General features: G+C 39.2%; 1 protein-coding gene across 3 annotated transcripts in view; it reads left to right on the forward strand.

Moving 5' to 3' along the window:
* Positions 1-580: 580 nt before the first annotated feature.
* LOC143020397 (uncharacterized) overlaps positions 581-23,815 on the forward strand; it is a 45,810-nt gene continuing 22,575 nt past the window's right edge. Inside the window, exons 1-3 of one of the 3 annotated variants that reach the window (XM_076176815.1) lie at positions 582-714; positions 9,606-9,697; positions 18,077-21,097. In XM_076176815.1, the coding sequence (XP_076032930.1) occupies positions 9,695-9,697; positions 18,077-21,097 (3,024 nt within the window). In that variant the 5' untranslated portion in view covers positions 582-714; positions 9,606-9,694. Of the gene's footprint in view, positions 792-9,605; positions 9,698-18,076; positions 21,098-23,815 lie in introns of all 3 variants that reach the window. The other 2 variants (XM_076176816.1, XM_076176813.1) reach the window with 2 other exon arrangements.

The following is a 23,815-nucleotide window of genomic DNA, read 5'->3' on the forward strand; positions in this document are numbered from 1 at the left end:
CCCCCTTAGGTATTCACAGGCATTCGCTTGCATATTTTCCTAGATGTACTGAAAATTTGTCAGTTGTATATATATCGACAATCAGAAAACGATGAGTACTTGTCTTGGGCAGTACTAATAAAGGTTACTTACAGGACCAACAGAACCTTTTATTGCCCGATCAACTTTGTTGCCAACTATACAATCATATAAAACTTACACATGTAGAATTGTATTTAAAAATATTTAATGAATACAAGCAATCGGTGATCTGACTGCTAAGCCAATTTTATTTTCTGAGTCTCCCTCAGTGAGACAAGATGCGAGGCGTTGGAAAGTGAGTGTGACGTCACAAGGAAGATGAGATTTGCTTGAAACCATTAAATGATGACAATTCAAACAAGGTAGAGCCATATAAACATGCATTTTATATCTATGAAACTTAAACTAAATGCTCATGTGAAAGTATTAAATAAAACCAAGGAATTCTAAATATATGGTTAGTTTTTATTTCCCATTCAAATCGAGCGCTTGCATCCATTCCGTTCCCATGTGTGACAATCAGCTGCTACCACCTGGAATGTGAAACGGACTGTGTGTGTTTTGTTGTGGTTTGTGGGTGTAAGATTGGCAGCTTATGCCAACAAAGAAATATACGTTGAATTAATGTATATCAACGTAAAAATGGTTTTATAATGAAAATTGTACCCTAGGAATTATATTTAGAGTACTAGGGTAAGTTTGATTTATCTGAAAGATGGAGTATTGTGTGAGATAAGTGTCGGTTTGGTCTTGGGAGCGACATGTTGGAAGTAAGTCTAGCAGGAGATGAGATAGATACTACCATTGTTAACTCATGTATCTGTTATAGGTACGCTTTATCGTGCCCAGAAATAAACTTTTCTCCTTAATGTGGGTTAAAGATGTATTATTCTTGAAATTAAGTGCAAAAACGGGCCAATAATCCGGAACTTTCACGTGAAAGATATGAAGAGTAATATTTTTAAATTTGGTTATTGCTATTTCGTGAATAATTCCAGATATAGACCTGAAACTTGTACTTATGCTTAATGAAATGATATTTATCTGTTTAAAGGTTACAAAAGATCAGAAATAGTGTTATAAGTTTGGGCAGAATTATAGATTTTTCTAGTAGATAAGATTAGTATTGAGATTGTTTTCAAGTTTTGCACTTGTAAACAAAGTCTGGAAATTTGAAATTTTAGCCTGTGTAAGTCACACTAATTGGGCATATTTAAGTATATATGCATTGATATAGGTCAAGTTGACAAGAGTAACTAATTGGTTATTTAATTGTTGGTATTGAAATAAGAAAATTTTACAGATTTTGCTCATCAATAATGTATTGAAGATTAATGAAAACAAACATGAAGAACATCATAGAAGGTGGTCCTAAATAATAGAAAGTAAGATAGTATGATATTGGAAACAGTAAAAGATTATTGATTTCTTAAGAACTGCAATATTTTTTTGCACTATATGTGTGATGGTCTGGCTCAGTTTCGGCAAATGTTCACGATGGCATGGCAGGTTATTATTTAATCAAAAGTGTTTTATTTTTTATTTTTAAGTAAAATAGGGAAGTCTTGAAAAAAAATTCTTACAGAGAAATTATTTTCCTGTATTTAGCATCGGAGGTGAGGAGGAGGAAATTGTGTTTGTGGATAGGACATTCAGGATACCTGTGCCCATCTGAATTATATCTCTACTTTATTATGTATATGGGCCATTTACACTGGGTTTGATATGGAAAATTACAGTGAAAACTTTTTCTGATGAGTAATAATAATAGTAGCACTTGAAGGATATTCAAATTACTGTAACAAGATTCTCACATTAATTATGCCTCCCCATTCTTGATAGAAATAATGTTGAAAATATAGACATCCCATGCTATGGGTGTGGAAGACAAAATAGGATCCTATTGATTACAGGAAGTATTTTGTACATCATAAGGTCCTCAAACATATTATGTAAACATTACTGTATGTTTAACCTTCATCCCGCTCAGCCCTAGTCTATACTAAAGGTCAGAGAAGCATGATAAAATAATCATATAAACAGTGATTGATTTTTTTTTTTTTTTTTTAGAAAACTATACTTGTACTTTCTATGATGAGTTAAAATTTGAACAATATACTGAGAGTAGACTGTGCATGCATGTAAGTCAATCATTAATTTAGTTGTCCCAGGTCTCTGTTATAGGACATGGCTCCCGAGGAACCAACAGTAATTGCAGAATTGGCCCATGAGTCACTTGAGGAAAAAATATTGTGTTACTGTACCTGGGTAAAGCTAGAGTAAGACAATGGAAGATGTAGTATTTGGTATCTTCTGTATGGTGATTGCATTTGGATCAGTTAACTTCTGTGGCTAGGCCTATTCTATATAAATTTTATGTGAAAGCTGGATGGTGGCTTCAGTTCAGTCATACTAGTATGATTTTGTCATAGGAGGGTTTCTTTGTAGGACTGATGCACAGGGAAGTTTCTTGGTCAGTCTTGGAGTACTTGTATTGAGATAAGGATATGTATGGATTTTGGTAACATTTTGATGTACAGGTGGTAGGTTGTTGTAGATCTCTGAGTAGAATACTGTCATTTTTGTTATTCAGTTGGTTGTGTTTGTGTTATGTAATGGGATAGATGGATGAAAGTGAGGAGTCTTGCATAGAACTGTGCCAGTTGTTTTCATGCGCTTTTCTGTGGGGAGGATTTGGTTTCATTATATAGATGTTTTATTAGGATATCTTTAGTTTATCTTGTTATTATTCTTAATGATTTGTTATATGTACAGAATGTGTATGGTAACTTTTGTTTTTTAGAGTCACACCAAAAAGTCACAATTTAGATGAAAATACATTTGTTGCAAAAAAAGAAAACTGACTCTGTATCAGCACACTTTTGGTGTCCTATTACTCAATGAATCTGCCCTTGGCATCAATGATGTCCTCAACACGCCCTCAAAACCTGGCACAGGCTTTCTTCACGACCTCCTTGGAGAGATTGGCGAAGATGATCTTGATCTGACTGATCAGATCATTCTTACTCTTGCATGTGGTGCGGTTAGTATCTCGTTCAGCTGTGCCCCATACAAAATAGTCCATAGGGTTAAGATCAGGTGAGTTAGGGGGCCACACATCAGGGCAACGAAGTCAAAGAAATTGTCAGAGAGCCATTTCTGAGATTTTCTAGAGGTGTGACATGGTGTCGAGTCCTGTTGTCCCATGTAGGGTCTACCAACAGCTACTTCCTCAATCCATGGCTTCATAGGGGTCTGTAGGATGTCGATGTACACTTTGGTGCTCACCATGAGCCCCTGGGGAAAGAAGAACAGGGGTATGACTCGGCCCTTGTTGCAGACTACCCCAAACACTGACAGTTGCAGGAAACTTGGTTTTCATGACTCTTGGCACATCCTTGGGACAGACAGCCAACCACCTGTTGTTCTGAGAGTTGTGAGTCTGGTCCTGGCAGAAGTTCTTTTCGTCTGAAAAGAACCAGAGGGTGCTTCAGTTTGTTGAGCGTCTTCTTGCTTTTCTTGGAGATGTTTTCCTGCATCTTTATGGAGAGGAGTTGACCCTTACGCATTTTGTATGATATGTATCTGATATCTTCATGCAAACACTTCCTTATGGTGCCCTCAGGCACTTGCAGCTCTCTGGCAATGGACCTCATGGAGCAGCTAGGGTCATCAACCATGGCTTACAATAGAGTGACAAATTCAGCATCCCTGATGGTGTCTGATCATCAAGAATGGTGTTTCCTCTTGGCAACACCTTCATAATTGTAGTCAGAAGAAATCAACTCCCTCCTGACGGTCCTGACGAACTGTTCAGTCGCCTTAGGCAGTTCTGAAATCTTGCTGCTGCTGTGTCTAGCAGAGATTAACATAAGTACCACATGCTTTTTCCATAGATGAGGAAATGTAAAGCTTTCCATGGATGCAAGGTGTTGCTGGGACAAAGTTTTGACATATATTGATCGATTGCTTTTGTTTTGAGTGGTGTGGTTACCTGTGTCTTTCCACACTGTGTCCCTGAAACAACGAAACAATTACCATACACCCTGTAGTTCTTTGGGTGTCTCTTTTCTTGATGGTATGGAACCGTGCAGGGGAGGTGTTGTTGGCTACACTAACTGGATTTAAGTTGTAACTTGGTTGCCATATTGTACCTTTTTTATTTATTTATTTATTTGTTCATTATTTATGGATTATTTATATATTTTTCATTCAGTTTGTGTACATTCTGAATTTATATCCTCAGGTGGTGTTTGGGTGGGGCTTGGATTACCTCATTGTAATGACATGACAAAAACTTGGTAACAAATAGTGCTACAGAACAGATTGTTTGTATATAGAGACCCCCACCATATACAGCTGTGTAATGACCCTACACCACCATCACTAACATAGATTTAGAACAGGCCAATCCATCAGCACACTTCTCTCAACCATTAGTCATCATGTATTAGAGGGATATAACAAGAAAGCACCACCAAAAGAACAGTTATAATGGTAGTAGACATGAGCAAGTCATTTAATAAAGTCCCTAGACACATGCTATTAAAAAGATCATTGGGACACACAGCCACAACAAGAACAACAACAAAAAATTTGTAATAAACTCGCTATCTAGAAGAAAATGCAGTGTTCCAAAATGATCAGTTATCTAGGATCAAAAGAGAGTACAATAGAAGCTCTCACTTGCACTATTTAACCTCAGCATACCAAATCCAAAACATAGCACCAAAGCTCTTGTCAGTGCAGATAACCTAATCAATAATAACCTACCACAGCAACCACAAAGCAGCTCCTAAGAATATCCAAACATATTCAAACAAAAAGACATTGGCTAAGACAATAGAATGGAGGCCTTTCCTCAGAAATTACCAATGACATTGCTCATCCCAGACAACCATGAATAAAAGAAACATACAACAGTAAAAATGAACGGCAAACTCCTTTCATTGGACAAGAACGCAAATATCTTAGGCCTCAGTTTTCAAACATGTCCTTCAGCTCACACACCAAGGACTTAATATTGAAAATCAACAAGAACCTGAATATACTAAGAACAGTAAACACAAGTTTTGGCCAGCAGAAAGAAACCAATCAATTAGTGGTTATTTGATAAGAATTACACAACTGTACCTCCCCAGCATGGCTCCCAATATTCAAAAAACAAATATAGACACCCAAAGAACTACACATTCTAAGCATTAAGAATAGCAGGATGCACTAAATCCACCAAAACAGAACCTTAACACACACACAACCCCTTCCATTCAATTATGCCTATGCAGGCATCATGAGGCACAAGTGGGTACAGTAGGTCCTCAACATTCGTGAGGGTTAGGGGATTGAGAACCTCACGAAAGTTGAAAATTCGTGAATGTTTGGTGTGCATATTACATGTATACATACATAACAATAATGTTTACTTAACAATAGGGTTTCCTTTACCTAACAATAATGTTTCCTTCATCAAATAAACCTAATAACTCATAAAACCCCCAAAACAGTATGAAATATTGCACATGTTATGGTTTAATAACCTAAATACATGTAGAAAAAACAAAACACTTACCACTTGTGTAAGTTTTGGCACACTATTACTTGTGATGATGATGGTGATGATAGTTAGTCATCCAGTTACTGATGATGAATGACTGGATGAGATGATGTGGAGTATAACTGCATGACATGAGGAGTCTAGTGCCTGGGCTGAGGATTAGGTGGAATAATAGGGGTAGCAGCAGACTTCCTTGTGAAATACATTGTGATTGGCAACTGAGACCATTTCCTCTTCAAGTCATCAAAAAGAGTCTTGCAAGGAGCAATGTTCTTATCAATATCACTCATCACCTTCAATGCTCTCACCATTGTTGGATATGTCATGCAATAATTGTTTGAGTTTTGGTGTTGTCCTCATTGCTTCCCCCAGCTTTCCAAGAGTGTGAGCTTGAGGGTGATCCACCTCAGCAACACTATCTTCCTCTTCATCCTCACTGTCTGACTGCACAATCTCTAACAGTTGATCATCATTTAAGGCCATGGCATGTTCTTCAACCAGTTCCCTCACCTCATACTCCTGTATGTCCTTGACCATCAACTAGCCTAGCTAGTTCCACCGCCTTCTTTTTAACACCATTAACCTCCTGAGGACCAAAGCTTGTGAAATCTCACACACACTTCGGCCACAGTGCCCTCCAACAACCATTGACTGTCTGAGGGCGCAAATCCTTAAGGCACTCCTGCACAATTGAGAGGCAGTCAGCAATAGTGAATTTTTTCCAATATTGAATGACACTCAAGTCAGGGTTTGCATCCAATGCAGTGTGAAGCCTCTGCATGCATCTGTGTGTGTAATAGGCTTTGAAGGCAGCTATCACACCCTGATCAAAAGGCTGTATGAGGGAGGTTGTGTTTAGCGGCATAAACACAACCGCAACATCGTTACATATTCCATCAAGTGACGCTGGGTAACCTGGAACATGAGGATTTTGTTTGGGAGTCTCTTCTCTTGTAGGTATGCCCGTATCTCCTCAGGAAACAGTGGTGGAACCAGTCAATAGCAATGGTGTTGGTTGTCCATGCTTTTACATTATGCATCCAGAACACTGGCAGTAAGTTCTTGTTGCATCCCTTAAGTGCTCTGGGGTTAGCAGACTTAAAAATAAAGCCTGGCTTGATGTGGCCAGCAGCATTAGCATACATACATACATATACCAAAGGCTACACGGGGCATGGTAGCCAAAAAGAAAAAGACATAAAAATCACTCCCACCCATTCCATTTCCTATATATTCCACTCCCCTCCACCCTCCTCCCTCCCTCATATCTTGGCACCTTCTGGATGACGGGTCATCCCTGCATCCTGTCCACTGCCCTGAGTCAGAAGCAGTGAACATTGCAAGACACAGCACATCCACAGCAAGGCTGCTTCATAAATTCGGAAAAGGAGAAGACAGGGAGAAATCCCTTCGGGCAGCATTAGCACAAAACATTAATGTACATCAATCCTTAGCAGCTTTGTACTCTGGTGCACTTTTCTCCTCCTTGGCAACAAAGGTCCTGGCAGGCATCTTCTTCCAAAAAGAGACCTGTTTCATCCATATTTCATACCTGCTCTGCCTGTATCCCTTATCTTCAATAATTTTCTTCAGAGCACCCGGAAGGTATCTGCCGAACCTGATTCCCTGCACATTTTCAAATTGTACAAGGAAAACCGCCTCTTGAATCTGTCAAACCATCCTTTACTTGCTAAAAATTCAGACTGGGTGGTGGCAGGATGGTCTGATTCTGCACTGGTGCTAGCCTCTGCACATGTGCTGGCCTTATCACTCGTTACTCTGTCAGACAATGCTTTTCCCTTTGCACGAATCACAGTTCTACCAATTGGAGTGCCTTTTTTGTTCTGATCTGTTATCCACACATATAAAGCAGATTTCATCTTATATACAGCACAGTACTGCTTCTTGCCTGTGACACTTGCTTAGTGGAAGGAGGAGCAGTAGATGCCAGTGTTACCCTAATGTTTGCCTCATTTTTCTTTATTGAACGCACTGTGCTCTCATTTACATTAAATAGCTTTCCAACAGCAGAATTGCTCATATTATCTGCCCTACACTTGTCTAGCAACTTCACCTTCTCCAAATTCATCACTTTCTTAAATCTTTTCAGTGTAGACTTGTCATGAGAGGTTGCTGCTTGCTTGGGGGCCATAGTTCACCACACACACACACATGTGAACTGGAGGGCATACGAAGTTATAGCAATCACTTCGAGCTGACTGAACTGTGGCCTGGACAAACAAGACAATGACTGAGACAGAGTGGCTGGCTGATGGTGGGGGGATGAAGGAGGGAGGGTAGTGACACAGTTCAACTCAAAACAAATAGGTAAATAATATAAAAAGATATAAAAAAATCATACTATGCACAGATATCCCACCCCCATCTTCAACAAAGATGGGGAAGGGTTAATAATGAAATTGAGAATCTCGTATGCTCAAAGCCCAGATACAATTTCAAGCATCTCTCTAAAATACCTCAGCCCTAATGCAGTAAAGAGCTTGACTGATATTTTCTACCACTCTTGAATATACAAGGAAATACCAACAATCTGAAAAAGAGCCCATATCTGGCAATCTATTGCTCCAGATGTCTCATGTAGGAGAGCCACAACTCGCAAGTAACTGTCAGTAGCAACCTGACAAGGCCATATATCACTTGAGGAAGAAATATTAAGTTGTTGTCTGTGGATAGTGTAGGGTGAGATGTTGATTGTCTGTATGATGGTTATATCTAGGGCAGTTAGACTGTTACCAGCCCTATTCTGTGTTGATACAGTCCTAGAGCTGGATGGTGTTTTGGAAGTAAGCATGGTTATATAGTTCTTGCTTCTCTTGAGAGGAATTTTTCTTTAGGATTGATGTTGAGTGGGGGTGGGTGGGTGGAGCATTGAGTTTAGTGACCTGTCATGAAATGCTTATATTGTGATCTGGGTGAGAAAGTATTTGGGCTTGGATGCATTATATATATTTCAGTATTGTGTGTGTGTGTGTGTTTTATTTATTTATTTATTATTATTATTATTATTATTATTATTTTTTTTTTCTTTTTATGTCCTGCTGGTTTTGCTTATGTGATGTAATGAGATGCGTGTGTAGGGGTGAAGGCTCTAGCATAGAAGTTTGTGCATATCACTAACATGTAATATCTGATAAGGAGAAATTTGGTTATAAAGAGCAGGTGTGCATTTGGAGTCGCTTTAGTGCATCCTGTTATTATTCTCTGTGCTTTGTTTTGTATGATTTGGAAAGAGTCTATTTTGCTGAAAAATGGTTCTAATGAATTGTTTGTAGACTGTGATTAGAGTTTCCTTCTGTTGTTCAAAGTCCATGCTTGTGAGTGGTTTTAGTATTGACGAGTTAAACACCATATGAGGACGGAGCCTTTATTTGTATGACGTTTCGCTTATTACAGCTTTTTCAAGTACAAGTTGAGATACATATGCTTGAGATTAAATAAGGGGAAAGGAGGGAACGGGGAGAGAAAAGAAGGGGGAAGGAAGAGGAGGAGGAGAAGGGGGGGGGGGATTGAACACTGGGAAAGGTTGAGAATGCTAGCCCAAATGTCCGTGGGCAAAATGTTCACAAAGGGTGGTTTTAGTATGTTTATTTTGCTAATTTTCATTGCCAGATCTTTGACAAGCAGACTAAGTGTCATTGTGTCAGATTTGAGGCCCAGTATTTTGAGGTTCTTGTCCAGATTATATCTGCACTATATAATACTTGCTAGCTGAGCAGGTAAGAGCGTTGCTACTTGTAGCGGAGGTCAAGGTGGCGGCAGTTCGAACTCTGCCACCAGCAAGTTAGGCCAAGGGCGTAGTTTATTAGATTCCATGCTACTAAGTCAAAGGTGGCATTGTCCTAGCCTCCTGATAGGAGAAGTTTGCAACAGTAATCCAAATCATAACCAAACAAACCATGAGACAACCTAGTATCCTCGACCAGTCTCAATACTCTTCAGCATATCCAAGTTGATAAAAAGAATAACATAAAAAAGAAACATAACTAATTTACCTACTTCTCCAAACCAGCATGGATTCGAGGAGGGCCACTCCTCTAGCACCCTTCTCACAAACATCACACTAGTGCTAGAGTGATTAAGAAATCACCACTAAAACAAATGGTAATGTTAATAGATTTAAACAAAACATTTGATAAAGTTCTTAGACATATACTGTCAAATAAGATCAGAGACAGGCATCCAAAGCAATGAGAAGTAATTGCTAATAAAGTTATTAGTTAGCAGGCAAGACAGAGTAATCCAAAATAAACAGATATCTGGGAATAAAAGACTATACAATGGAGCCACCCAAGATGCATTACTTTCACTTGCATTATTCCCTCTTCATAAGTGCTCCAACAACACTTGATCCAGAACATAATATGGAAACACTCATCCACGCAGATGACCTGACAATGATATTCAAGGATAGTAACTACAAAATAATGGATAAGAACACCCAAGCTTACCTAGACAAAGTAGAACAAGAGCTTAGAAATTATTAGATGGAGGCCTTCTCTCAGAGATCATCAGTAGCATTGACCATTCCATGAATTAAACAAACATCCACTAGTGAAATTGAATAACCAAACCCTTTAAATAGATAAGAAATCAATGATACTCACATGACCTTCAGTTTGCACATCAAAGATTTAATGAAAATCATCAAGAAAATAAATATACTAAGATCATGGCCTTTGGGCAGTAGAAGGAAATCAATCACTCAGTTGCCCCTAGTCTTTCTTGCAGAAGACCTGTGACATTCAGAAAACCAGCAGCAGCCTCTGGGCAGGACCATAAGTCATTATTGAAAGATATATTGTGTTGTTGTCTAGGGATTGCTGATGTGGGACATTGTAGTATGAGGTGTTCTGTGTCCTCTACGTGGTGATTGCATCTGGGGCAGTATGAATCTCTGGCCAGGCCTATATTGTGGTGGTACTATTTTAATTCTTGATGGTATCCTGAGCACAGGTGAACCAGTGTGTTTCTAATCAGGTGTGACAAGGTTTTCTCTGTTAGGCTTATGTCTAGGGGTTTAAGGAGTATTGAGTTTGGTGGTCTTTCTTGAAGGGCTTGTTTAGTGATTTGAGTATGTATACATTTTTGTGTGGTATATGTAGTAGGTTGTTATAGATAGAGCAGTATGTTGCTGGTGTATTTTGTTGATGTATCCTTTGGTAGTGCTTGTGAAATGTAGTGTTTTGGGGTCTGGCATAGACTGTGTTCCTGACATTTTCATGGGGTGTTCTCTTGTACATTGCTTCTGTCCCAGGCAGTGAGTGGGAGATAGGGATGACCTTCCATCCATGAGGACCTAGTATGAGTGGGTAACAAGGGTGGTGGATAGGAGTGGAATGGGTGGAATGGGGTGTGTGCCTTGACTGTCTACCTCTCTTATAAGGGTGGAGCCTTTGGTATATAGATATAGGTAGTTCTAGTGGGAGGATTTTGGTTCTGTGCAATTGTTCATTAGGGGTGGTTTTGGTCCTTCCTGTTATTAGTCTTGGTGCTCCATTCTGTAATGTTTTTAAATTGTTTGTGGTAATCTTGCTAATTGTTGGGAACCATGTTGTGGAGGTGCGGTTGAAGGTGGTTTCTGTGAATTGTGTGTAAATATTTATTACAATTTCTTTCTGTTGTCCAAATTCTATGCTTGTTTGTATGTTTGTTTTCTTGTTAATTTTTGCTGTCAGGTCTTAAGAACATCAGAATGAAGGAGACTGCAAAAGACCATAAGGCTTATACAAGGCAGTTCAATGTCCGTTACCACCTGTCATCCCCACCCATAAAGTTGTCTGTTTCTTTAAGCAACCAATAGTTTCTTCACTCACTACATGGTTACTAAGTCTATTCCATTCATTGACCACCCTATTAGTAAATCAATTCTTTCCTATTTCCTTCTTAAATCTAAGTTTGTCCAATTTAAATCCATTACTATGAGTCTTACCCTGTTGTCTTAATATAATGACCTTGTTTGTGTCACCCTTGTTAAAGCCTTTGATCCACTTGAACACCTCTATTAAATGATCCCACACTGTGTCTTTCCAGAGAATCTAAGTTAAGGTGTCTAAGTTCTAATCCATTCTAACACTTTTCCACTTATGCCATGGGCTTTGATTTTATTTAGTAGTCTCTGGTGGGGCACCTTATTGAATGCTTTACTAAAGTCAAGGTAAATAACATTGTAACTATCATTGTTATCTGACGCCTTATATGTGGGCTGAAAGTCTTATGAGTATCAAATGTGAAGACTGGAATTGTAGGGTGTTTTTAACATGAAAGGATTTGGCTATTTCATTTTAACGTAGGGTGGTTTTTTGATTCATGGCTGTCTGATATGAGGAATGTCACTGTTGATTTCTAGAGTGAGGTGTCCATTCTCTTATTTTTAAGCCATTGTTCCTGTTTGTTCATGTAGGCTTGTGTGTGTTTTTTACTGGTATTTTGTATTTACTGAATTAATACTGTCAAGTCATCTGCATATGAGAGAACATTGGTGTATATTCTAGTTCAGGAGATCACTCATGAAGAGATTTAACAGAAATGGTGAAAGTATTACACCTTGAGGGACTGTATAGCCTTTTTGTTCCTAAGGTTTGGTTGTATTGAATTACTCTGCATTGTCTTCCTGCTATAAAGTTAGTTAACCATTTCTTGTCATTTCAACGAATGTCAGTCTCATGGATATTTTTGGATAATATATGTCTTGGGACCTTGTCAAAAGCCTTGGCTAATGTAACTTTTTTTTTTTTTTTTTTTTCTTCCTCCATCCAGTACTTGTGTGATGTTCATGAGCAGTGTATTGGTAGAATGACCTTCCTTGAATCCATGTTGGTTAAGGAGATAGGTATTTCTGATTTGATTCTTACTATTATCAGCTCCTCCATTAGTTTGAATATTGAACATACATATACCAAAGGCTTTTTTCCCCCTTATAAGGGAGGTAGCCAAAAAATGAAGGCATAAAAACCACTCCCACCCATACCAACCCCATCACACTCCACTCCCCTCCACCCTCTTCCCGCCCTCTATCTTGGCACCTACTGGATGATGGGTCATCCCTGCATCTTGTACACTGCCCTGGGTCAGAAGCAGTGTTGCAAGACACGGCACATCCACAGCAAGGCTTCTTCAGTAAATTGGCGACCCCACCTCTCCATCCCCTGGATAGTGAAATTGTGTGTATGGTGCAAGTTTTTCATGAGGTTTGTTTGGTTTCAAGATTGTTTGGGATGTTTTTGTGCAATCAGGAATAGTTGAAAATCAATATGTTGCCCCTGGTCCTTCTAGAAGACCTGTGGCCTTTAGGAAACCAGCAACAGCCTCTGGGTGGGACCTTAAGTCATTTAGAAGAAAGATATTGTGTTGTCTAGGGATTGTTAGTATGGGGCATTGTAGTATGAAGTGTTCTGTGTCCTGTGTGGTGGTTGCATGTGGGACAGTTTGAATCTGTGGCCACATCAATTCTGTGCTGGTACTGTCAGTGCCCTGAGTCCAGGCATGTCAGTGTGGTTCTTGTCAGGTATGGGATTTTTTTTTTTTGTGGGGCTTATGTCTGAGGGTTGCTTTAAGATTATTGAGTTTAGTAGTCTTTCATAAAGGGCTTGTTTAGTAATCTGAGGGTGTATGTGTTTCTGTGCAGATCCTTTGTGTGGTATAGGAAGTATTTTGTCATATATGTTTGGGTGGAATATTGCTGATGTAGTTTTTGAAGCATTCTGTTGGTAGTGTTTATGAAATGTAGTCTGAAGGTGTGTGGTGTTTAGGGTTCTGCTGTAGAATTGTGTTCCTGTTATTTTCATGTGGTTTAACTATTGGAAGGATTATGGTTTCTGTATGTATATGTCCAATAAGGGTGATTTTGGTGCATCCTCTTATTACTCTCAATTCTTCCTTGTGTAGAGTTTGTAAATACTGTAGTTTGTATTTGTCTTGCTGATTGTTGGGAACCATGCTATGGAGGCATAGTCGAGGATGGTTGCTATGAATTGTTTATAGATGGTTGAGTTTCTTTTTCTTGTCCATAGTCAATGCTAGGGATATTTTCGTGTTTGATTTTTGTTGTCAGGCCTCATGATATGTGGACTGAATGTTATATATGTATCAAATGTGAGGCCTAGAATTTTACGGTTCTTTTTCAGTGGAAAGTATCTTGTATTTACTGTGCTGGGTTATTGTTGTCAAATCATCTGAATATGAAGCAACATTGGTGTTTATTTCTGGTTCTGGAGTTGGGAGATGAAGAGGTTGAACAATAATGTTGAAAGTCTATCAAAAGAGATACTATGTGAGGACATAGCTTGAAAGTTTGGGTCTGGGGCCCTTTTCCGAAGGCTTGTTTATACTCGTGGCAACCCTAACTATTCTTTATATTTTATTTATTTATTTCTTATGTGGGGCCTAGAAATTGTATGTTCTTTTTAATGGAAGGAGTTTTGTATTCAGTGTGCTAGGAAGTTATTGTCAAATCTTTTGAGAGAACATTATTGTTTAGTTCTTGTTCTGGAGTTGGGATATCATTCATGAAGAGGTTGAACAGAAATGGTGGAAGTGCTGCACTCTGAGGGACTGTATAACCTTTTTTGTCCCAGAGATCTGTTGTTTTGAGTTACTCTGCATTGTGTTCCTGCTATTAAGTTGTTTAAACACCTCTTGTTATTGTTATGAATTGTTTCAGTGATCTTTTTAATTAGGGTGTGTCTGGGTGGGCCTTTCAGAAACCTTGCTTACATCAGTGGTTACCATAACTGTTTTTTCTGGTGGGGCTTTTTTTATTTTTATTGAATCCTTCCAGTGCTTGTGTGATGTTCATGAGCAGTTTGCTAGTAGAATGGGCTTCCTTGAATCCATTATGTTGGGGGAGGTAGGTATTTCTGATTTGGTTCTTACTGGTAGTTTATCAGTCTTACCATCAGCTTGCATAGTGTGGATAGTAGTGACATTGGTCTGTATGATGCAGGGTTTTCATGCAGGTTGTTTGGTTTCAAGGTTGGTATTATGTGAGCTCTTTGCCAGATGTTTGGGATGCTGCTGTGCAACCAGGACTAGTTGGAAATATCAGTTAAGGATTTTATGGCTGCTTGGCCCAGGTGTTTGAGGTGGATATAGATCGGTAGTTACCTTTTGATGACTCCAGACTCCCAATGGATTGCCCAATATGGTTCCATACCACCCCTTCATTTGTCTGTCTGAATATTCATCACCATTCCTATTAGTTGCCAGTATGACTTCCACATATGTCAATAACTTGAATTTATAGGTATGGATAGCTAGGAATTGAGCATAAGATAAAATCATAAGCATTGATCATTTTTTCATATTTATTTAAAAAAAGAAAGATAAAAGAGAAATGACAAATATACAAGAACATAAGAATGAAGGAGACTGCAAGAGACCATAAGGCCTACACTAGGTAGCTCCGTATCCATCACCACCTGTCATCCCCATCCATAAAGTTGTCTAATCGTTTCTTAGAACAACTGATAGTTTCAGCCCTTACTACATGGTTACTAAGTCTATTCCATTCATCGACCTCCCTATTAGTAAACCAATTCTTGCCTATTTCCTTCTTAAATCTAAATTTGTCCAGTTACAATAAACAGCTACAATTTGATTACCTAACACAGACTCGTACTGATCTAGTGAGATATTTGCTGTTGTTTTTGCACAATCAAAGCATGGAATTGGGGTACAATTACTAACAAAGCTACTCGCATGTCATCTGATAGTTACAGAAGAGATCTGAAAAAGAATAGTTTCCCACACAGAGTGATAGATATCTAGAACAAACTGAATGAGGAAACAGTGAATGCAAAAACTATACAAGAATTTAAGATCAAACTGGATGCTGAAAGATACAAAAACAGGTCACTACGAGCATAGCTCTCTTCCCATAAAATACAACTAGGTAAATGCAACTAGGGAAATACATGAAGTTGATTTCTCCACTTTGATTTCAGATTTAATAATGCAGAGAATCCTGTTTCACAAAGATACGCAGTTGTGGAGGGAACCAAAACATTCATTGCTCTCATTGCCAAATGACAGTGCTAGTTAATAATCAAACATTGTGCTTAAATATAAATTGATACATTAGATAAAATAAATACCAGTACTCAGAGATCGAATCCCATACCCCAGCATTTGGTTCCTTTGGGGTATAAATATCTCCAGTTAAGAATCCCTGTTTTAGATATTGTCTGGGCCTTCACCTTTGGAGTTTTTTAATTCTTTATTGTCCCTTCTGTATGTTTATTGGTGAAAGGGAGTGGTTAGTTTCAGGTTTTATTTTACATATTTCTTTAATTATTTCCTTGTTTTCTGGTATTGTATACTTGAAGCTAGTTTTGGAGAAATGCTTGTTGATGATGTTGCATTGCTGTTTTGGTAATGGTATTTTGCCCTGAGTTGCAAGAACTCCTTGGATGGGGTGGAGGGTATTTAATTTTGATTTTTTGATGGTTTTAACTGCTGTCCACATTTTGTCATATTGCATTGTTGTCTAGGGACTCTGCAGAATGAGGTGTTCTGTGTCTTCTGTGTGGTGATTGCATCTAGAGCTGTTTAATAAGTGATCAAACATTGATTGCTGGTGGGCAGTATTTCAATAGCTATAAGAACGTAAGAGTGAAAGAAACTGCAAGAGACCATAAGGCCTACAATAGGCAGTTCCATGTCCATTACCATCAGTCATCCCCATCCACAGAGTTGTCTAACCTTTTCTTAAAACAACTGATAGTTTCAGTGCTCACTACATGTTTACTAAGTCTATTCCATTCATTGATCACTCTGTTGGTAAACCAATTCTTGTCTATTTGCTTCTTTAATCTAAATTTGTCCAATTTAAATCCATTGTGAGTCCTGCCCTGTTATCTTAATATGATGACCTTGTTTGTGTCACTCTTGTGCCTTTGATCCACTTGAACACCTCTATTAGATCATCCTGCACTCTGCATCTTTCCAGAGAGTGTAAGAGATGCCTAAACCTGTCCTAGTAAGGTAGATTTCCGAGCCCATGTATAATTTTAGTCATTCTCCCCTATGGATTCTAGTGAATTGGTATCCATTCTATAAGATGAAGACCAAACTGTATTGCATAGTTAAGAATGAGTTTAACTAATGCCAGATAGTTTGGTAATTACCTCTGCGCTTTTATTCGTAACCATCCTAACAATGAAACCTAATACCCTGTTAGCCCTATTCCTGGCACTAATGCACTGTTTCCTGCGTTTAAACTTAGGACTCACTAGAACTCCCAAGTCTCTCTTATGATAATTTCTTTTTCTAATTCTTTTTTTTTACCTAAGCTATACCTGCTTTCTGGGTTGTGTAAACCTGTGATTAACATGCTGCATTTTGATATATTGAAGTCCATTTACCATTTCACCAACCATGTGAATAATTTGTCAAGATCCTCCTGCAGAATCTTGGCGTCTTCTCCCGACCTAATTAGGCATCCTATTTTGTGTCATCTGCAAACTTACTAACATCACTATTAATCTCATTGTCAGAATCATTTATGTATATAATGAACAAAATGGGACTCAAACCAAGCCCTGGGAAACTCCACTAGAAACACTCCCCCATTTGGATTTTACACCATTTATGGTGACCCACTGTTTTCTGTCACTGATTCAAGCTCTAATCCATTCAAACACTTTTCCTCTTATCCCATGGCCTTTGACTTTATTTAGTAGTCCCTGGTGGGACCTTGTTGAAAGTAAATAACATTGTAACTATCAATGTTATCTGATGCCTTGTAGACAGTAGTGTATAAAAAGATGAATTACACATGACTTACTCTTGGAGAACCCATGCTGTGAGTCATGAATCTAATTATGTCTTGATGTGATCTCTGATTCTATTAGCTATTATTTATTCAAGCATTTTACCTATAATTGATGTCATACTGATTGGCCTGTAGTTGCATATAGACAATTTATCCCCCTTTTTGAAAACTGGAACAATGTTTGCCTGCTACAGATTGTTATGTTTTCACAGAAATATATTTGATAAATAGCATATACATTAGGCCTATGCTTAGCATTGGTACAGAAATAAGGGATAAATGTATGTTTGAAGTTATTCTGTTATTATTGATGTAACTGAGATGGATCTCCACTAAGGCCCCTTGAGGGATGTGCAACCACTGTACCTCGCCATGGTGGCTTTTTAATTTTAACGTGATATAGCATTCTTCTTTGAGTGGAGATTTGTCTCTGATCATTGAAAAATGCTGTATGACTCTGGTCAGTAGGGGTGCTATTAAAGTCTCCAAAGTATTGGCTACATAGAACAATGTATCCAATACACCAGTACAGGGATAGATATGATACAAAGGCAAATATGTTGGGACAGTGGTATATATTTTCTCATGTAGACAAAGTACTTTATGCTCTGTTCTAGAATATAGAATGTTTCATGTCTTGACATGATTTCATGATATTAATTGGTTTTAGGAAATTAGAATATCTAATTTGAAATTTTCTCTTTTTGCAGGTATCCATGTTGGCAAACATGGCTGGTGTCGAGGTGTCAGACATGGGCAGCGTAAGTGCCATGGCTGGGGCTGTGGGCATTAGCAGCGAGAGCTCAGATGTTGACCAGGGCAGCATTTGTCCTGTGTGTGATATGGCTCAGCTGCATTTGCCCTCACATCTAGCTAAGCACAGCAAAGAAGACATTATCCAGGCTGTGACTTCGGGAAGACCAGTGCCTGAGGCTCAACGTCGAAGATCTGCCGGAAGACCTCCAAAACGCCCGTTTATGCCTCTGAGCACGTCCAATGTCACACCTATCTCACCACGACTTCCCACCGTACAACATCTGGCTTTTCAACCCCATCAGTCACAGCCACAAGCCCAGCCTTCTGCACCTCAACAAATCATTTTAACTACTAACCAAAGTACTGGTTTGTCACCTCCTTCACAACTCTCTACAGTAACTCAAGTCACAGCCGCTGGTATGCAGTCAGGTTCACCAGCCATTCCACAGTTCTTGAGTCCTATGGCTCATGTAGGTCCATCTCCATTGCCATCAACACAACTTGCACAGAATAGTGCTGTACAACAGACTACCCAACAACAGGGTGGCAACAGTTATGTATTAATTGGAAATACCATCATTCCTTCTTCTAACATCTTACCAGGAGGCATAGCACCTTTAGAAGCCAATAATGTAGGCTACCTCATTCCAAACTCTTGTGGGATGATGCTAACTGCAACCCCAGCCAGCAGTGCAACCAGCATGGCAAGTCAGACTATGATGGTTCAGGCACCTATCAGTCCAGCACCTATGAGGCAAGCACCTAGACCTCCACAACAGCCTCGTCCTGTCACCAGTGCCACACACCCACCAATATATAGGCGAAAACAGCCTCGGATACCAATTAGAAAGAAACGCCCATTAGGTACTGAGCATGTTTACATAGTAGGGATGTCTAACGATAATGAAGAATCTGAAGAGAGTGACACTTTAGAATCATCTGAGATTGTAGACCAGTCAGAAAATTTTCACAATTATGATAAAATTGGGAAAAGTGATATATATTCAGATAATATGGAGACCTGTGAAGAACCAGAAGATCGAACAGTTATACAGTTGGGGAACAGCATCAGTATCTCCCTTCCAAAGGATGTTGCTGATCAGAGAGAGCGGGTTAAGCAACTTATCAATCAAGAACTTGTTAGAGCTCTTTTAATAAATGACTCACAACATAGTGAACCAAAGGGGCATGAAGGAGGACTGGATGAAGACATGAATGCACCCTCCACAAGCTCTGGTATTCCAAGAGGACGTAGAAAGGAAGTTGTAAGAGATTCAGCTGGTGCTTCTTTACAAGTTCCCACCATGGGAACCATTTACAGAAACCCTCATTATGCCAACAGGACTATTAAGCCTCGCACTCCATTCATGTCTCAGGAAACACCAGTGTGCTTGAGGAATGATGATCATCAGTACCAGGAAGTTCAAATGACCGCCTCAACAGGCATTGAGGAAACAGTTCTTACTAGTACTTTACCAGACCATGACACATTTATTCTTGGAACACATCCTATCAGTATAGATCCTAATGTTCCATCTCCTGCACACAATATCACCATTGAGAATGAGAGTACTGTTTTGCCCAAAGAGGAAAGTTATACAGATTTTAGTGTTGCTGGTGGTTCTGAAGAATCCAGCGAAGTTCGATTAAATTCACCACCTGACCCCTTATCTATATCAGGCAATGTAATTGTACCACATAGCCAACATCAAAATCAGCAACAACAGCAACAGCAGCAGCAACAGCAGCAACCTCAAAATGAACACCATCAGCAGCATCATCATCATCAGCAGCAGTCATTACATTCTGCCACGCGAGATGAGGCATCAAGCAGCAGATATGTTAATGATAAGTCTTATCCAACCAAAATGTCTAGACCTCAATTAGGAAAAATAAATCAGTCAATTGATGCCCGGACAAGAAATAATGGAGAAGGTGGGAGTAGTGGTAGCAGTATGAATACCCTTTGTATGCCACACTCCTCACTCTTGGTCACCCCTTCAAGTAATCATGGAGATAATAATGCAATGGAAGATGGGGTAGTGGGAACAATGTGCAATGAAGAGGATCAACCTCTCAGCTTCCTTTCGTCAGATAAAGCTCTTAATACCCTCTTGGATGACAGTGCTTTAGAAGAGATGGTTTACGGTGAGGAACAAATGCTTGGAGCCGTAGAGGAAGTGTTTTCAGGTAATAATGCAAATAACGATAGTATGGCTGGCACGAGTAATCTTGTACAGTGTGATTGTGCTAATGTTTGCAGTGGCAGCTGCATAAGCAATGGACCAAGTACTTCATCTGGAACTGTTACAGCATCTTCCTCTTCAACACAGAGTAAATGTGAGAATAAGAAAGCATGTGTGTCTCAAAATATGTATGGAGAAGAACAGATTCTTGGGGCTGTAGAAGAGGTCTTTGATGGGGAGCAGTGCCAAGGAAGTGCCGTCTTTGGAGGAACCAATGAAGTCAGGAATTCTTGTGAAGAGATTATTTTTGCTGAATCTCTAGAAGTAAGAAATGGTGTAGATGAATCAAGATATAATAATTCTCATGATGGGAACTCATACAATCACCAACAACAGGAACACTTTAACAACAGTGATGGTAACCAGGCTGACAGTAAACCATTTTCTAAGAAAATTGGTAGAGCTACAAATAAGATCCCACTGGAGTACCCCCATTCTGTGTTTGCTTGCTCCTCAAGTCAAGCACCTACTTCTTCCTCAACCTCCTCCTCCACCTGCAATAATGAAGTGAAACCTGCCATTAATCAAGAGTTCATGGAAAATGAGGAGTCTGTGGATGATCCAAATTCTGAGGATGAATTTTCTAGTGAAGGCATGTTCCCAAATGACAATATTTTAGATGGAGACTTGTCAAACCATCAGCATGAAGAAGTAATGTCACTCAAAGCTACAGAAACTTTAGCGGATAGTGACAGTGAAAGAGCTACACCAAGTGAAGAACTAAGTGAGGTAAGTAAAACTTGGGTTTATTTTGTTGTTAGATGAGATTTGGTTATTAAAATTGGGTCCTTTTCTTATTGACAGAAATATGATATATTAATCAATCAATCTGTTGCCCCAGATCTCTTGCAGGAGAACCCGTGACTCCCAAGGAACTGGCTACAGTCACTGGGTGGGTCCCTAAGTCACCCAGGAAAGAAATCCAATTTTTTTTTTTGTCTTAGGATTGATAGTGTGGGATACTGTAGGATGAGGTGTTCACCATATTTAATGTGGTGGTTGCATCTAGGGTGGTTTGATTCTGTGGTCAGGCCTATTCTATGGTGATACTATTTTAATGGTGGATTCTAAACACAAGTATGTCAGTGTGGCTCTTACTTCTCTTGATATGGATTTTTTCTGTGGGACTTAGGTCTGGGTAGGTGTTGGAGGAATATTGAGTTTGGTGATTTATTTTGAAGAGCTTGTTTAGTAATTTTGGGGTGAATATGTATTGTGTGGCACTGGTGGTAGGTTTCTCTCTCTCTCCCTCTCTCCCCCCCCCATCTCTGTCCCTCCATTTCCGCCCCCCCTCCCCCTCCCCCGTCCCTCTCTCTCTCTCTCTCTCTCTCTCTCTCTCTCTCTCTCTCTCTCTCTCTCTCTCTCATTCAGCTGGTAGGGCTTGTGTGAAAGAGTGGGGTTAAAGAGTTTTAGCATACAAGAGTTTGTTTATCATTTTCATATGATATTCTATTGGGAGGATTTTAGTTTTTGTGTGGAGGTGTCCTATTGGGGTGGTTTTGGTGCGTCCTGTCTTGTTTTGTATATATTTTTAAAGTGTTTGTTTTGGTGATTGTTGAGAGCCACACTGGAAGTGTAGTTGAGGGCAATTCTTATGAATTGTTTGAAAAATTTCTTCCGTTTCTGAAGCCCGTGTTTATGATGGATTTTAGTGGGTTTGTTTTCCTGTTGATTTTCATTTTCAGATCTATGATGTGTGGGCTGAAGGTTATAGGAGTATCAATGTGAGGCCTAGAAATTTAGAGTTCTTTTCCAGCGGAAGGATTTGGATGTTTAATTTCACTGTGTGTGTGTGTATATATATATATATATATATATATATATATATATATATATATATATATATATTTATATATTATATTTTTTTTTTTTTTTTTCCTACCCTGTGGCAAGGGAGAAGGAATACTGCCACTGAGTATTCCCACTTGAGTTATAAAAGGTGACTAAAACAGGATGGGGATAGGATTAAACTAATCTATGTAGCCCCAAACGGGACATTTCTAGAAAAAACAAAGGCATAAGAAGGTCTAGGAGGAGTTTTCCAACCAGAACCCTAAGGTTTGGGTTTTTGATGTGCATGGGTTGGTACAAATGAGAGTAAAAGGGAAGAGATAGGCAGTATGTTAGTGAGAAGAAAGATGTGTTGGCATTGAGTGAAATCAAGTTGAAAAGGAGGGATGAATTTGAGTTTGTGAATGTAGTGAGGAGGGTAAAAGTGAAGAGAGGACAAGGGAGAGAAGGGGTGGCTATATTAATAAATGAAGAGATAGGTAAGGGTGTGGTAGAGTGGAAGGAGGTTTCTTCAAGGTTATTGTGGATGGAGATGAAACTGGGGAGGTGTGGGTTGTAAGTGCATATGGTCCTGGTAGTGAGAAGAATGTAGAGAAAAGGGAGGCTTTTTGGATAATTTTAACCACTTCACTCCGGGCCAAAATCTCGCGGGCAGCATTAGCTGCCAGACGTATGATGTTGCGTCATAATACTTGCATCATAAAAAATAGTCACCGCTTATATCGATCGTTCTCTCTTTCACCCGTGAATTTTGATAACCATAGAAAATGTGATGAAGCCAGTTTAGAGAGTATGTCAGTTACGTAGGGACAACTACAATAAATATAATCAAGACGCCGATATGGCAGCCTCGCGTATCCACTTGCTCCCCATGCCGCCTACATAGGTGGCACCGTATGGAAGGGGTTAAATGAGTGCATAGAGGGTTTAGAGAGAAATGTCAATGTAGTGTTATTGGGAGATTCAATGCTAGGGTAGGAGATGAACCAATTGATGGAGTGGTTGGGAAGTGCGGCATGCCAGGAAAAATTGTAGTAAAGAGCTGATGGTGGAGATGTGTCTAGAAAGATAGTTGATGATAGCTAACACATTGTTTAGAAAAAATCAAGCATAAGTGCTCATGGGAGAGGGTGATGGATGGAAGGGTGGTAGATAGGGCTTTAATGGACTATATAGTGATACCCAGGAAAAGAGAAGGAAGAGTGTTGGATGTACATATTGTTAGGGGAGAGAGTCGTGGGATATCAGATAATATTTTTGGTGGAAGGTAGGATGAGAGTGAAAGATAGAAGGAGAAAGAGGAAAAGGGACAGAAGGTAGGGAGGTGCTTAGGGCATTCACAGATTGGTTGCAAAATAAGACAAGAGAAAGATATGAGAGTTACAATGAAAAAATAAGTAAAACATAAGATAAAGGAGGCAGAAAAGAAAGCAGAGAAATGGGGAAAAAATCACAACATTTTGAAGGTAATAAAAAGATGTTTTGGAAGGAAATTTAAGAGGAAGGGGAGGCAAATTAAGTAGAGAAGAAAAGGAGATGATAATGGAAGAGGCAGCAGTAAGAAGAAGATGGGCAGAGTATTTTAGGGAATTGCTAAATGCGAAGAAGGATAGGGAAGGAAAGGTAGTTGCAGTGGGAGGTGCTAAGAAAATGATA

This window comes from Oratosquilla oratoria, chromosome 39 (genome assembly GCF_046742065.1).
Source record: "Oratosquilla oratoria isolate Oo_2021 chromosome 39, ASM4674206v1, whole genome shotgun sequence".
NCBI classification, from domain to species: domain Eukaryota; kingdom Metazoa; phylum Arthropoda; class Malacostraca; order Stomatopoda; family Squillidae; genus Oratosquilla; species Oratosquilla oratoria.